Raw genomic sequence first — 15,407 nt, forward strand, 5'->3', positions numbered from 1 at the left:
ATCATCCTTCTAACTCTCAAGGCTGTTCCTAATATGGTAAAAACCAACTTTAATATCATCTACGTCAATATTGTGCATTTCATGCTAATGCGCCACCTCTCCTCGTCCAACGATAATTTTTTGTCTAACAATTTGATTGTATGTACGCAATCAGCCAGCCGAAGTCTTTGTAGGGACCCTGTAGCATGAATTATTTGTTGTAAAAAATCTACACAAAAATTTTCTTAACTATTTTTCAAATCAGTTGAAATCTGTCGGTCGTGCAAGAAACAACTAAAATTAAGTTTAGTGAAATTAAATATTTTTTGGTGAATTTTAAATAAATTTAAAAAAAAAAATTAAAATTAATGCAATCATGTCGCTGAGAAAAGTTTTAACATTTTTAGTGCTGTTACTTGTATACAATTGCAATTGTTATGTGCACGATGAGAGATTCGTGAGCAGTGAAAATTTAACAATTTTTGAGATTTTTTTAAAAGATTTAAAATTAAATAAAGATTTATTAGTGCCGTCCATAGACAATGCAGAAGCAGGTACTGAATGTGCCAAGAAAGTTGCAAGTGCCAAAAATTAACATATTTCGTAATTCCTTTTTATTTTAGATTACATTAAATTACTCGGTCCAAAAATTTTACAATACCAAAAGCCATTTGCTTTAAATAGTGATGCTGTTTCGTCGCGATGCCGTCAAGACTCATTGAAATTTCTATCATCATTAAAAAAATTTGATTTGTGGGCACTTAAAAGTGAGATACATATACAAATAATAAAGATCAAATATTTAATCTTAATTTTAATATTTTTTTTTTATTTCGTCCACAAGTGTACGATGCTAGTGCAAGATTATCCAGTGGTGTGCTTAATGGTAATACAAATCGTTATGGTGATTTTGATCAATGCTTAAGTGTCGTTGCGGAAAATGAGGATTTTCAAGGACAATATTGCATGGCGTATATTCAACCAACTGTTAGTTCTGATTTTAAATATTTCAATTATTTGCGATCACTTATGTTAGCATTGGAGTCTTATAAGAGTAATCTTGATGATGTGAGTATATTGGTGGTGTAAAGTATGTGAATTAAGTGTTAATTGTGAGGTGATTGTAAGACATTAGAAGTAAAATGCTTGCAATTTTGAGTTAGAAATTGAAAAGTTAGATAGAAAAGAAAGGAAACGCAGGAATGGCGGAAATGACAGGAAAGACAGGAAATATAGGAAAGTCAGGAAGGAAGATAGGAAGACTGGACATGAAAGACATTAAAGACAGAAATGACAGAAACGACAGAAACGACAGGAACGACAGAAACGACAGGAAAGACAGCAAAGACAGTAAATACAAGAAAGACAGAAAAAACGGGAAAGTCAGAAAAAAGACAGAAAGACAGTTAGACAGACAATAACACAATCAATCCCCAAAAACATCTTCCTATGACTCAAAAAGAACACAAAAAAGTGTCAAGTGGAAAAGACTTCTGAATTAATTTACAAGAACTTCACCGATGATTAACCAATAATGAGGAGTCTCTTGAATTTTAAAATACTTTTCTCGAGGTGCTATTAGGTCATTACTTTAAAAAAATTCTACAAATATTGAAGTCACACCTTCAAAACTGGTCAAAATATTTGTTTGAGTTGAAAGGCACTTCAAGAACAAATTTGCAATGATAATTTTTGTTATCTTTTGTATCCTGAGTGAAAAAGTACATACGTTAATGTCTCGATTCGCCTCGATTTGAGTGAAAAAACAAAATGATGTTCTTTATCAAATTAACAAAACGAACCCGAACAGAATACGTCGGTTCATCTATCTAATATCCAACTCCAGTATGGTGTGAGTCTGGCGTGGTACACTATTTAAACCAAATCAGATCATTCAAACAACTTTGTCCAAAACTTCTTAAAATTGTCTAACTTTGGTCGAAAATACAATAAGCATGTCTCAATGTGACGAACTAGATTGTTCTTCGTAAAAATAGGTCAAGATCAGACTTTTCGATGCTTTCAAGGCAATTTCACGTCTTGCCGTAAACATTCCGACGTACTAATAATCGTTGTGGTGCAAAAACTAAAGTTGTGGTTCATCACTGATTATCTCAATGAATGTTTGATTATTCACAGATGACTTCCTTAAGAGGAGCTCACTTTTTGAGTTTATATTTTAATTTAGAGGACACTTCAGGCGATTATGTGATTTAATTCAAATGTAATAACCCATTTTCCAAGGTTCAGGCCAGAGTTTGCAAGAGTTTGGTAGTCTGGGTTTTTAGAGCGCCTCAACTTTGAATCTTACCAACTCTGGTTCAGAAAACTGTCTGAGAATTGTTTGACTTTATTAAATAATTACTACTAAATTAATCAAAACTTATTGAATGACTTGAACTCTCACGAATGCCTCAAATCACTTGATATTACATTTCAAAATCCAGAAGCATTCTCAACTGTTAAATAAATAATGCAAACTATTTTTTCTCACTTTTATATCCAATTCAGCATCGACATGTGATTCCAAGAACATCACAAGTAAGTTTTATCTTATTATTCATACAAATATTTACTTGATAAAGTTATTCCCTATTACAGCTTAACTTTGCCTTTTGCATACCATCCACGTGTTCCAACAAAGAGCTCGAAATTGTGTTGAAGGAAAACTTACAAAGCTTTTTTAACAGCAGCAATGTGTTAATGGATGTTCGAGTTGAAAAGGAAATGTGTCAAATTAAAGAAGATAAGCCTTACAGTCTTGGAACGAAGCTTTCATTGTAAGTTTGTAAACTTTTTATTTATTATCAAGACCTAAACCTACCCCGAGTGGCTTTATTGCAATTATACTTGCTAATAATGACAACAAATGGTGCTAAAAAGTCTATAAATTTGCACAAAATCAGTCAGCAATTGGCTTTCCAATAATGAAATTGGCAAATTGATATGTCCATTGAAAATTTGATTCAATTCCAAAAAATTGCTAATATTTAAATAATAAATATTGACTATAACATGTTTTCGGCATAGTCTGTCATTTGACATAAAAACAAATATTTGACAAAATTATTGGCAAAATCTCAGATCTTTGAATTGCCGTTTATTTATGATTCAACAACCGAACTTGTTAGTTACGGGTTATCGGTAATCAGCATTTAAATGAAATAACTTAATACTTGTTGTTAATAGGTCATTATGATATTTGTTACTTACTTCCTTGCATAATTATTTCGCTGATCGTACGGAACAATTGTGATTCACGACGTCCATCAGATGCCGAATAAAGCCCTATCCACCACTTGCCAATATTCAAAACCAAATGAATCAAAGGTTTAAATTGTTAGAATGAAAGGGAAAATAGAGCACGACTAAGAGTTCTTAATGAAAACCATTTGATCGTCTATAAAAACGGTATTTCCATTTTACTTGTTAATTGCTTTACGTATTTGCAAATTAATCATTAAACTCTACTCTATATCTAAACAGCTACATATGACCAATGCAAAAAATTCCCAAATTATCAATTTACACCAATGACATTAAAAAGAATGACAATAATTTCTTAGAAGAATTTTTAATGGTTTGTTATACAATAATTAAAGAAACATTCAAATTGGGGCCGTTCGCTTATGACGTCAATTTCTTAGGGAGAGCAGGAAGAGCGCGATGTCTAGTCATATTTTGTATGGAAAAATCTACCCAAATCTACTCAATTCCAAATAAAATCTGAGCTACTTCGAGTCCGGGAGGAAGGAGGGTTCAGATTTTGTTACGTAGATGGGGTTCAACAAGTCAATTTTATTTAATCAATATTTAATTCTGAATAATTATTGTCGTGTTTATTACCTAAAATAAAATCTTATTAGAACCAATTAGCACTTCCGAATAAATTAAGATTTTTTCTCAGGCTTAATAACCATCTTCACATGCATATTTGTTCTCTATTTGCCACGCTTACTGAACATTTTTCACTGCTAACGCCAGATTCTCATCATAATTTAAAATCTTACACTCATTTAATGATCTGATCATTTATGATCCACTGGATCTTTTGAGAATTGTGTTGCTAATTTTGTATAATTTCTTATTTATTTCTGCAGATTGTTGTTTGGTTCCATCGTTGCTATTTCAATAATTGCAGCATTTTATGATCGATCAGACTCACCCAATAAAAGTAAGCATTGGTTTTGACAAGGATTGTAGCTTGTCCTTAGAAGAAAGGTTGATTGCCTCAACTATGAACTACTTTAGTGTCTTAGAACTCCTTTAGTGTATTAGAACTCCTTTAGTGTATCAGTTCTGTAAATCCAAAATTGAAATCTTCTGATAATAATCTTCATTTCGTTCCCAGACGAATGGCTAACATCATTTTCCCTGACCAAAAACTGGAAAGAACTAATTTCGACAAAAGCATCAAATGACATTGCATGTGCACATGGTATCCGCTTTTTCAACACCCTAATGCTAATTATATCGCACAAATGTATGGAAATTGAGTTCAATCCAATTCCAAATCGAAGTGAATTGGCGGAAATATCAAAAGCACCACTGACAGTTATAGTCAGAGCAAGTTATCTGTTTACAGATTCATTTATTATGTTATCAGCCATGCTCGTATCATATTCATTCGTTGGACGACTCAGACGTGGACAGAGCATCAATGGACTTAAAGAAATTGCAGCAAGATATTTCCGTGTGGTTCCTCCAATGACAGCATTGATAATTTTTGGAACATTCATCTTCCCAATTATCGGTTCCGGTCCACAATGGCCAATGCTTGTCGATAATCAGTCAGAACTTTGTAAGAAGACTTGGTGGAGAAGTTTCTTAATGATCCATAACTGGTTTGGATTTGAAAATATTTGCATGACTCACACGCATCATGTTGGAACTGATTTTGAGTTGTTTTTAACAGCGCCAATACTTGTGACTTTATTGTATAAATATCCAAAGAAAACAAGCATTGGAATCTTTATTCTTGCTACTTTATCAACAATAGCTAGGTTCTATACAACATATGTTAATGATTTGACAGTTTATGTGCTGTTTGGATTAGAGTAAGTTGGACTACATTTGACATTTAATTTAATTTGACAATATCTTAATTTCCAGAGTATCAAAACTCTACGATATTGCAAGTTACATGTACATCATTCCAGTTTATCGCTTTACAGTCTATGCTATGGGAATCGTACTTGGATATTTGCTAAGAAAATATTCAGACATAAAACTTACTGAATTCCAGCTTTTCATCGGATGGGTCACAACATCATCACTTTTCATTGGAACAATGGCTATAATATCATTAATGAGTGCCTATGACTACACATTCAGTTCATTTGATGGTGCCTTATATAGCTCTGTGGCGCCGATTCCGTGGTGTTTGTTCTTTGGATGGTTGATATTCACATCACATTTGGGATATAAAAGTAAGGAATTTGATATAAATTTTGGCACTAATCCTATGACTTTTGAGTGAGGCTAAGTGTCCTGGAGGACAGTGGTCCCGAAAAGCACACGATGCAGAAATGGGCAAAAATCTGGCATCAGGCCACAAAAGACGCAATCCGGCCTTAGCTTAAAGTCAAGTCTGCACGAAACCGGATTTTTGAACATTTCTCCATCATGTCCTTTCTCTGGGTAATAATTTCCATTTCCCCTTACAGATTCATTCACAAGAATCTTCGAATGGCGAGGATTTTTAATCTCAACAAAACTGTCTTATGGAATTTATTTAGTTCAATTTGCTGTGTTCCATTACAACATTGGAAAAGTGAGAAACTCAACACATTTCGGAATTGTCAAATCTATGGTAAGTTATGGGAACTAGCTGTGATAATTTATATTTGAGTGGAAATTATGGAAATAATCCTAACAAAAAACGAATGTTTAGTAATGTTTTGTTCATTGTTCATGCAACAATGACATAAAACATTCAAGTTAGAAGCTTTCCCAAGCATTATTCAATCTTAAAGCTACACAATATAATTAAAATTTATAAATTCTTCTCTTTTTTCACAGCTCAATGGAAATGAAATTCTGTGGATAGTATTCGCAGCAGCCTTGATGACTCTCTTCTTTGACTTGCCATTTGGTAACTTAAAGAAGCTAGTTTTTGACTCAAAGAGACCACAAGTACAGCCAGTAAGGCAACAGGATAAAGTAAATGAGACATTGACCAATGGTCATCTTGACATGAATGCAAATATCATAAGTGATTATAATAAAAAGTCCGAGTAATCAAAGTTTTAGAGCGTGAAGCTCTTCGCATCATGATCTGTATTATTAATTTTATTATATATGTAAATTTTTCTAATTAAATAAATAAATTTATTCATTATTTCAATAAATTTTTGTTTAATTTTTGCATAATGCCTTAGTTGCTGTCTTATGTATTCAAAATTTATTGTTATTTTGAAGATTTTTCTTTAAGTTTGTATGAAAACAAAAAAAGCTTTCAACGGTTTTTCTTTATTTGAATTAGAAACTAACTATGTGAAGTTGGCATCTGAAAGTTTTTGAAAAAGCTTTTGTTTTTGAAATTATTCAACATATTTTTCATATGGTGCTAAAACAGTTTCGTTGCTAATAAGAAAAGGAACTGATAAGATTAGGTCAAAGGTCACTTTCTTACAAAGTCCAACAGTTGCGGTGTTAAAGGGTGTACAACTATGCGATACGCATATTATTGAGCAATACAAGATTCAAATCTGTGTTCAATTTGGCTTAGTAATATTCCAGAACTTAATAAAATGTTAAGATGAATCAGCTCCTATTTAGAACCAACAAAATCTAGCTTTACAGCAATTAATAATGATGAAATTACCACCTTAATTCTAAGAATAATTTATAAAATTTATACCTAAATATATCTAAATATTTGCGTAGGCATGAAGTCATAAACAGGTATCTTAAAGCATATTTAATTGAATTGATGAATAGAACATGATATAGGATGGTTCTATTTTCGATAAATTACATTAAATACCCTGAGTGGTCGTTTAGATATTATCTGATGAAGTTCTTAGAAATCAAATTAATTTCGCTTCCCACTTTCGCTCAAAAACAGAACCCAAACAAAAAATATGCCAATAATAATTTTCTCTTCAGACAGAGACATTTAGACAGGAGTGAATGCAGAAACTTTGTAAGGAAACGAAATATGCAGCAGTGGTGGAGTGGTTAGAGTGTCGGATTATCGACTCTAACGACCCGGGTTCGATCCCAGTGAAAGTCGAGTTGGATTCGGGAGCCGTTGTAGATACGAAATGAAGACAATACGTAACTCAGCATCCGCAAAGACCTCGGATCATATAGATGCGCACCCCATTTTGCGGACAATTATCCCCCTGACTACATCCCAGTCATCCAACTCTCAATATCATAAATAAAACCCTTAATCATCTATCAAATGTAAATATTAATTACCAATAAGCAGTAACATTAATCAAATTTCCACCTGCATATATTCACATCCTTAGAAAAAAAGTAAAGTAATCAAGAAGATGTAGAAACTTTTTTTCTGTTGGGTAGGTTGCTTTGATGTGTATTCTTCGAAAAAGTAGGTGTCACATACAAAAATAAATCTGTAGCTGGAAATCTCATACGAAATTTTGTTTCTTAGGAAGGTATTTTTATGTTATTATTAGGTTCTAATTTAATGTCAGTTAATTGGCCTGACCCGAGCAGCACATCATGTTGGTTAGATCACTGCTTTGTCATCGTGTTAACAGCAAGTTGTGAAGTTGCCCTGATGGCACCATGACTGCCAATTTTGACACAATACTACGGATCCCGAGCAACACAAGAAGGCGCTACCCCAAAGCCGTAGTTTCGTTTGTGTAACTCGGGAAAGCAAAATCCAAGTTCCCTCATCTTGCAGCTCGGGTTAATGATTTCTAATTCTATTATTTAGTCTAAAAATAGAACTCAAATTCCCTCGAGAGTTAGCATTAAGTGCTGATATAAAAAGTCATAAATTCTTACTTCAAAATTCATGAACGACGTAAATTTATTCTCATTCAGCAGTAAAAATTTCACAATAAGAAGCTTTTCAATTCTATTTTTAGTTCCTATCCGAAGGCATAAAATGTAAATTATAAAGAATAAAATTTTCACATTCAAATTTGATTAATTAGGGTAAATTTTTTTTTTGAGGTTCCAACAATTATTCATTAATGATTTTAAGAATCACAGGCCACAAATTAAATAATAAATTTGAATTGTGAATGAGCAACAGAAAAACATTCTCATTAAATAATTAAGGTACGGTGTAAGGGACAAAAACTTGATATTTGTGAAGTAAGTTGTGTTTTTATAGGAATGACCCTTAATTAGCTTTTGGTAAATAATTAAGTTGAGTTTGCTGGAGAGTTTGTTGGTTTTTGGATGGGATATTTAGGGAGTTGAGATCGTCCCGAGCAATACACAATCGAAGAATGCTTCATCTTGGAGATTTTAGGAGTTTCGATGAAGCCCTTTTATTCAAACTAAATGGAAGCCGTCTCTATGATGTATTCATATGGCTCCCAATTAGCTCCTTTAGCGGAACCTTTTTCAGTTGTGTCGCTCAGGTTGTGGAAATCTTCATATAGTTCCAGACAGAGCTCAAAGTCGAGTGAACTCAATTTAATTCGAGTCAAATTTTGTCAAGATTTGGTAAAAGAGCTCATGGACGACCAAAGAACTCTTGAAAGGAAACTGTCGATAGAGGCAGAGTTGCACTTGGAACGGAAGCCAGCGATGGAGCCAGGATTGATGATTTGTTCGGCCAGCATGAATATATACAATTCGACTTAAATGATGTTTGCTTAAAATTCTGATTCCAGACACTAGACAAGAACAAAATTCACCTCCACATAGACATTACAAAATTTAATATCAAATCTTTAAAAACTGACGAAAATGCTTTAAGTCAGTTAATATCAAAATATCAAACTTTTTCTTAAGAAATACAATATTTTTCAGCATAAATCAAACTCACCGTAAATTTGAAAGCTTCATACAATGTCTGCCTCAAGAAACATAAAAACACAAACTTCTTAACTTAGTCTAATGTTCTCAAATTGCCAGAATGTTCTTTTATTTGAAATTAATTTCACAAAGGCTACTTTGTTATAAAAATTTATGAATTCTAAAGAAATTGAAAGCTTTAAAAATAATTCAAGCATATTTCTGATCTTGATATTCTTAAACGACATTACAGCATAATATTTATAGACAATAAATCCAAATTTCCGAGAATCAACAATACACTTGCCTGCATGATGAACAAAAATAGAAAATTATTTCATTCAGATGAAAATGTTTTCATTCAGTTATAGAAATGTTACAGTAAAGCCAACACACATCCTGTATGCTTGGAGTAATATATGAATAAGGATAACCAAAAATATGATTTAATCATGCTTATATTAAGATTGTATAGTAACTCCTACATTTGGAACTTTAAATAGTATTATGGGAAGTGAGGATGTTTAATAAATAAAGCTTGAGGAAGTGAAGGAAATATGTTAAGTCAAGCGTGTTGAAGGAGATTGGAATCTGGGTTATTAAGCTATATGTAGAGGAATCTGCCAGTACGAGAGTAAAGCTGATTAAGTCGAGTGGTTTGGCCACAAGCTGAATATCTGTAACTCGCTCTATAATTAGAAAGTGGGTTCGATTCCCATCAAAACTTAATCTCACAATCATTTCTTATAGTGATGTCAATATGACAAGGATTCGAACCCATCGATGGCATGTGCATAAACCCGAATACCACAAGTCGGTTAATCGATTCAAAATCCGGAATCAACTTATCTCTGGCATGGATTCGGATATAAACCGAATCCGGCTCCAAGTCAGAGTTATGCCGAATCAAGCCCTAATTTGTGACAAATTTACAAACATGTGCAACTCGGGAAATGACGACAGTAAATAATCAAATTTAAAAACAGTTCCTTAATTTCTAGACGTCATTTATGAACAATCCCCACACTAAAAACTAAATTTTGTAGAATTTAGCTTAGACAGTAACAATTTGCAATAACGAATCGCCAATTTTACTTCAGTCACGAAAAAACAAACCCACAATAGTTCCGAAAGTAAGTCTCATTTATTAAGTCACAGCCAACGAAAGAAGCAAAAAACTAGTCATGTTGATTTATTTAAGTGGAAAAATTAAAAAATTGGATTTAATATCAGTCGCATTAATTCTATCCGCATTATTCGTGAGTCTAACATTAATTAGAAGTTATTCCGATACACAAATATCAACATTAAAAACGGAAGTACTGCTGTACAGGGAAGCTTATGGTTCGTTGAGAAAGAAAATCGCAAAGCCACGTTACCCATTTGCCACACAGTATGACAAAGTTGACTATCATGATTATGAATTTATGGAATATGAAGCATCAAGAACAGGTCCAGGTGAACAAGGCAAGGCATACGTTCTTAAGGATGAAAGTTATATTGAGAAGAATGAGGAAATTTTCCAAAAATTTGGGTTTTATGGAATTGCCAGTGATCATATTTCAGTGAATCGGTCATTACCGGATATACGACATGAAAAGTGAGTATGGGAGTGTGGGATGGAGATGACGGATGCATATCAGATAAAGGATTGAATGTAAAATTTCGATAAAATTCTGTTGAAAGCTAACAGACTCGCTTAAGCAGTGCTCAGGGACGGAATAAGCAGCACCTTACTAATCTCAACATTCCATTTATTCCCATTTTTAGATGTAGACGTAAGCAGTACTTGAGACAAATTCCAAAAGTCTCTATAATAATCGTGTACTTTGACGAGTACTTGAGCATGTTGAAGCGAACACTTCATTCAATTTACAATCGCACGCCGCACATGCTGATTCATGAAATAATTTTAGTTAACGATAACAGCACATTGGATGAACTTTATCAACCATTTGTCGATTACGTCAAAATGAACTTTGGTGAAATCGTAAAATTTATAATGTCAAATGAACGTCGTGGTATGATTGGATCGAGGTTAGATGCAGCACGATTTGCAACCGGTGAAGTTCTGGTAGGTGTAAATGTTGTTTACTTTATATGATGTGAACTTTAAATGTTTTGTGATATTTATACAATGTGTTTCCTCAAAGGTATTCATTGATGCTCAAGTGGAAGTAAATGTCAATTGGTTACCTCCTTTACTCTAGCCAATTGCCCTAAATCCAAAAGTAATTACAACACCAATCATTGATTCATTTCGTTATGATACATTCGAATTTAAAAAGCTTGATGATGGCGGACGTGGCATTTTCAATTGGGATTTACAATATCGTCGTGTTCCACGAAGGCCGGAGGATATTCGTCCCGATGCACCGATTCCATCTCCTGTTATGGTATTCAATGACTTAAAATATCTTTTATAATAATTTTAAACAATGTCTATTTTCAGATTGGATCAGTTTTCGCAATGAATCGTCAATTTTTTTGGGATATTGGAGCATACGATAAGCAATTAAAGGTATCGCATGGTGAACAATTTGAAATGTCATTTAAGGCACACTTGTGTGCTCATGGTGTCTTTGAATGTCCTTGTTCTCGTGTCGCACATTCATATCGTTATAAAAATTACTACAAAAGATTTGAAAATGGCACAGATTTTGCTGCACGTAACATGAAAAGAATAGCAGAAGTATGGATGGTGAGTATGGGTGTGTGTGGGTGGAAAGGGAATTGACAAAAAATAAATAAGAGTCTACATGTGGATGAGAGAATTATGAAAGCGAACTTTTTTTATCAACCCTATTAGTAAACGTATTTTTTGATCCAATTTGGAAATTGGATTTGGAGATTGTGTGAAATTTGGTGATTTAAGGCTGTAGAAATGCTTTTAACAGGGTAGGACAGAAAAGATATAATTCCGAACAACGGATACCGGATGGGATTCGAACTCACGTCTTACGACTTCCGTATTGTTACATGCTCTTACGGTTGAGCTATCCGAATTTACACGACTATATGACAAATTGGCAAATACTCGTCTACTGTCTACAGCAAAGTTGTGTGACAGACGAAAACCGTACAATTTCTTGATCATTTGTATGGTTTCCTTACAAAATAATCAAGAATTTGTACTTTTTTTGTCTACATGGACTCATACGTTACACTAAGAATCTCAACCACAATCAATGTTCTCATTTTTTTATTATTTTCTTATTCTCACTCACAATTCTCATCGCCCTCAAATCTAATTTTCAGGACGAATACAAAGAAATTGTTTACAAACGAAATCCATCAAAGTACATGTCTCTCGATCCCGGTAACCTTTCACGTGAAAATATCATCAGACAAGGCCTCCATTGTAAGCCATTTAGATATTTTATTGAATATGTTGCACCCGAGCTACTCGAGCGTTATCCAATCATTGACCCAGGATATTTTGCAAAAGGAACAATTCGTAGTAAAGCAAATCCAAAATTATGTGTGGAGGTGTTTAAGGATAATACTGAGAATACTAAAGATATGCCAATAACAAGAAAAATAATCCTAAATAAATGTGATGATAATCATGTCAATCCAAGTCCTAGACAATCTTTTACGCTTACATGGAATCGAAATATTCAAAATTCAATCTACGATTATTGTATACAAAATTCCCTGACAATTGTTGAGTGCCATTTTCGTGGTGGAAATCAACTGTGGAGATTTGATTTGGTTAGTATAAAATAAAGCCGAATTGAATTCGGGACAGTTCGGTAAAAACGATTGAAATTTGTATGAAATCTTATACTTCACAAGAGTTAGCAGAAACGATTCCCTGCAAATTTTTGCAATCGGTTTTACGCGAATCGGAACGAACTCGAGTCGACTTTGACCTCTGAAAACTAGATTTTCATTAATTGTGTCTATTTTTAGGAAACCCATCAAATTATCAATCCAATTTCAAACTCTACAAAATGTCTAACTATAGACATAACTACACAAACCCTATTAATGAAAGAATGTATTGAGGCTGATATCCACCAACAGTGGAATTGGGGTGAGAAAAATTTGACGGCACTTCGCAGCTGGGAAAATTTTGGCATTGAACTGACGTCATTAAAAATTTAAATTAAGAAGAATAAGAAGCATCAATTGACGTGAAAGAGGATGGGTAATGGTTTTCTGAATACGTTTTAAATAATTAACTAATAATGGGCTTCCAAGAATGAATTTAGGCTTGTTTCGTAATGAAAAAATATTAAATTTAAAAATAAATTATTTTTAATAAAGTTTGAGTCTCGTTCCTAATGGAAAAGATTTTTTGTTTTTGGTTTCCTGGAAATCATTTGATAATTTAACTTTTTAGCAGTATTTTCTTTAATTTTTAAATTAGAAATCTTATTATTAAGGCAAATAATTTATAAAAGCTTGTGAAGTAAGCTTGTAATTTGATCAACTTTGTTGATTATATTCAACTTTTCCTTTAAATGTGATGTGATTAAAGTACCATGTAAGTGTACTTGACGGTTATTTGGTCTTTAATAGAGTTACAAACTCGATTCGATTCAAAAAATCTAAAAGCTAAATTATTTTCTTAGAAATATTTATTGATACTTATAAAATGCTTAATTATCCAAATCTCTTAATCAACAATTATTTATATCTTAAAGAGCCTTAAACAATCTTTTTAATTAATATCTATTCTGAATTAAATTCAATTCCATATTTGATCCATATTTGTTCAACCCATACTTGAACATTTGCATCTTCGCAATTATTATTCATCGATCTCTGCTTCAAATTTTGTTCATCATATCCAATTGTCTTTAAATATTCAATTTGATCAACTTTTGAAGTTATGAATGTTTTGATTTGCTCCCATGTCAAAATAACAATATCATTTGTATTCCATCCTACAGCATTATGAATGAGTCGATCGCCATCCTCGTCGCAATAATTAATAAAGTCAATAATTTCTTGAGCATTAAAATATTTTCGGAGCATATTCCAGAGTCTTATATGTATTTCTGGAACAAAGCATTCTTCAGCAGCCGTCTGTAAAAGATTTCTTTGTCTATGGCCAATGGACTTAAGAATTGTTTTGATTTCGTCAAAAGACATAAAATCCTCTATTTCATTAAAAATAAATTCAGCTATTTCTTTCGTGGTAAAGATAAAAATGATGGCCAGAACATTGTTGTTAGTTTCATCAACTTCCATAAGAATGTTAAGCAAATCATTATTAAAATATTCTTTGAAGATTTTCCATAAAACTTGATGTACTTCAATATTATTACAAAACATAACTGCTATGAATAGTAAATTGCCGCCATAATCTCCCTTTGACCTAAGAATTTCATTGAATTGGTCAACATTAAAGTTTTCTTTCATTAATTGATACATCAACTCAATCAATTCTGTATTGCCATTCAAGACAAGAGAATGCACGAAGTTGTTGCAAGTGATATTCTCCAAAAGCATCAAATCCTTCAACTCGTTTTTATTTTCAAAACTTTTGAACACGATTTTCCAGTTTTCTTTTTGAACTTCAATATGATTGCAATAAAGCATTTTATGGAGATTATTGGGATCCTTTAGGTTAAGTTTTGAAGGATCTTGATGTTGACTCTCTAATAAAAATTGTTTATTTGCAATTTTGTTATGAATTTTTAAAGATTCAAGATTTTCGAAGGTTTGACTTAATTCATTCCATTTTGATGTTAATAAACTATTTGCGTCTGTATTTTCAACTTGCTTTGTTAAGATGGATTCACATTCATGCCATAGATCAGACAAATTATCGAAATTTCCGCTTGATTCCAAAATTTGTTTAATTTCTTTAATAATAAAGTCTTTAATCTCTGGTAAGTCATAGTCCAAAATATAATTAAGCAAATTTAATCCATATTCATCAGTAAGACTTATAAAATTTAATATTTCTATCGAATCAAAATAATTCAAACCAATTTTCCATAAGTTATTAAAATGATTAAACTTATTGTTGAATGCTGATGCTTGCAATAAAGTTCGATTTTCAGGTCCCCAAAAATTAAAAATTGATCTGATTTCGTCATTTGTTGCGATTCTTGTGAGCTCTTCAACAACAAATTCAAAGTATGAATCATTCAATCCAACAGCGGCAGCAAATAAAAATATATTGGAAGATTCATCATCCGTAGACGTTAGAAAACTTAAAAATTCTTCATTCGATTTGCAGGATTTTTTAATATTTTCCCATAAAATTTGCTGAACTTTGAGATCCGGTGATAAGCATGCAGCTGCTTGTAATATATTTTTACCATATTGAAGTTTTAATTTTAATATTTCATGATATTGTTCATCACTAAATGCTTCCTTAAGTTTCTCAAATGTAAACTCAATGACCTCTAATTGAGTTTTAAGGAACAGACGAGGAAATAAATTGTCACCGACTTCATTTCTTTCTAAGATAAAATTTTTCAATTCTTCACGATTGTCGAAAGAATTTAACAAAA

General features: G+C 32.5%; 2 protein-coding genes across 2 annotated transcripts; both read left to right on the forward strand.

The window, feature by feature from the left end:
• Nucleotides 1-261: 261 nt before the first annotated feature.
• Nucleotides 262-5,040, forward strand: LOC139095081 (nose resistant to fluoxetine protein 6-like). The gene is made up of 7 exons (XM_070646329.1): nucleotides 262-533; nucleotides 603-746; nucleotides 824-1,047; nucleotides 2,491-2,520; nucleotides 2,581-2,759; nucleotides 4,080-4,153; nucleotides 4,301-5,040. The coding sequence occupies exons 1-7, from the start codon at nucleotides 356-358 to the stop codon at nucleotides 5,038-5,040; spliced, it is 1,569 nt and encodes a 522-aa protein (XP_070502430.1). The 5' UTR covers nucleotides 262-355.
• Nucleotides 5,041-5,798: 758 nt separating this feature from the next.
• Nucleotides 5,799-12,660, forward strand: LOC139095082 (N-acetylgalactosaminyltransferase 4-like). Its single transcript, XM_070646330.1, has 7 exons — nucleotides 5,799-5,876; nucleotides 6,001-6,215; nucleotides 10,211-10,531; nucleotides 10,702-11,005; nucleotides 11,142-11,327; nucleotides 11,384-11,632; nucleotides 12,190-12,660. The coding sequence occupies exons 1-7, from the start codon at nucleotides 5,799-5,801 to the stop codon at nucleotides 12,658-12,660; spliced, it is 1,824 nt and encodes a 607-aa protein (XP_070502431.1).
• Nucleotides 12,661-15,407: the final 2,747 nt, after the last annotated feature.

The sequence above is a fragment of the Chironomus tepperi genome, unplaced genomic scaffold (genome assembly GCF_022539635.2).
Source record: "Chironomus tepperi strain 1889 unplaced genomic scaffold, CSIRO-AGI_Ctep_v1 contig_359, whole genome shotgun sequence".
NCBI lineage: Eukaryota > Metazoa > Arthropoda > Insecta > Diptera > Chironomidae > Chironomus > Chironomus tepperi.

Excerpts from the sequence above, each read along its gene's own strand:
- LOC139095082 (XM_070646330.1), top strand. The coding sequence starts at position 5,799 with ATGGGAACTAGCTGTGATAATTTATATTTGAGTGGAAATTATGGAAAT. Across the intron at positions 11,006-11,141 it reads TTGCAACCGGTGAAGTTCTG|CCAATTGCCCTAAATCCAAA; the intron begins GTAGGTGTAAAT and ends CCTTTACTCTAG. Across the intron at positions 11,633-12,189 it reads GAATAGCAGAAGTATGGATG|GACGAATACAAAGAAATTGT; the intron begins GTGAGTATGGGT and ends TCTAATTTTCAG.
- LOC139095081 (XM_070646329.1), top strand. The coding sequence starts at position 356 with ATGTCGCTGAGAAAAGTTTTAACATTTTTAGTGCTGTTACTTGTATAC. Across the intron at positions 534-602 it reads CATAGACAATGCAGAAGCAG|ATTACATTAAATTACTCGGT; the intron begins GTACTGAATGTG and ends TTTTTATTTTAG. Across the intron at positions 1,048-2,490 it reads ATAAGAGTAATCTTGATGAT|CATCGACATGTGATTCCAAG; the intron begins GTGAGTATATTG and ends TATCCAATTCAG.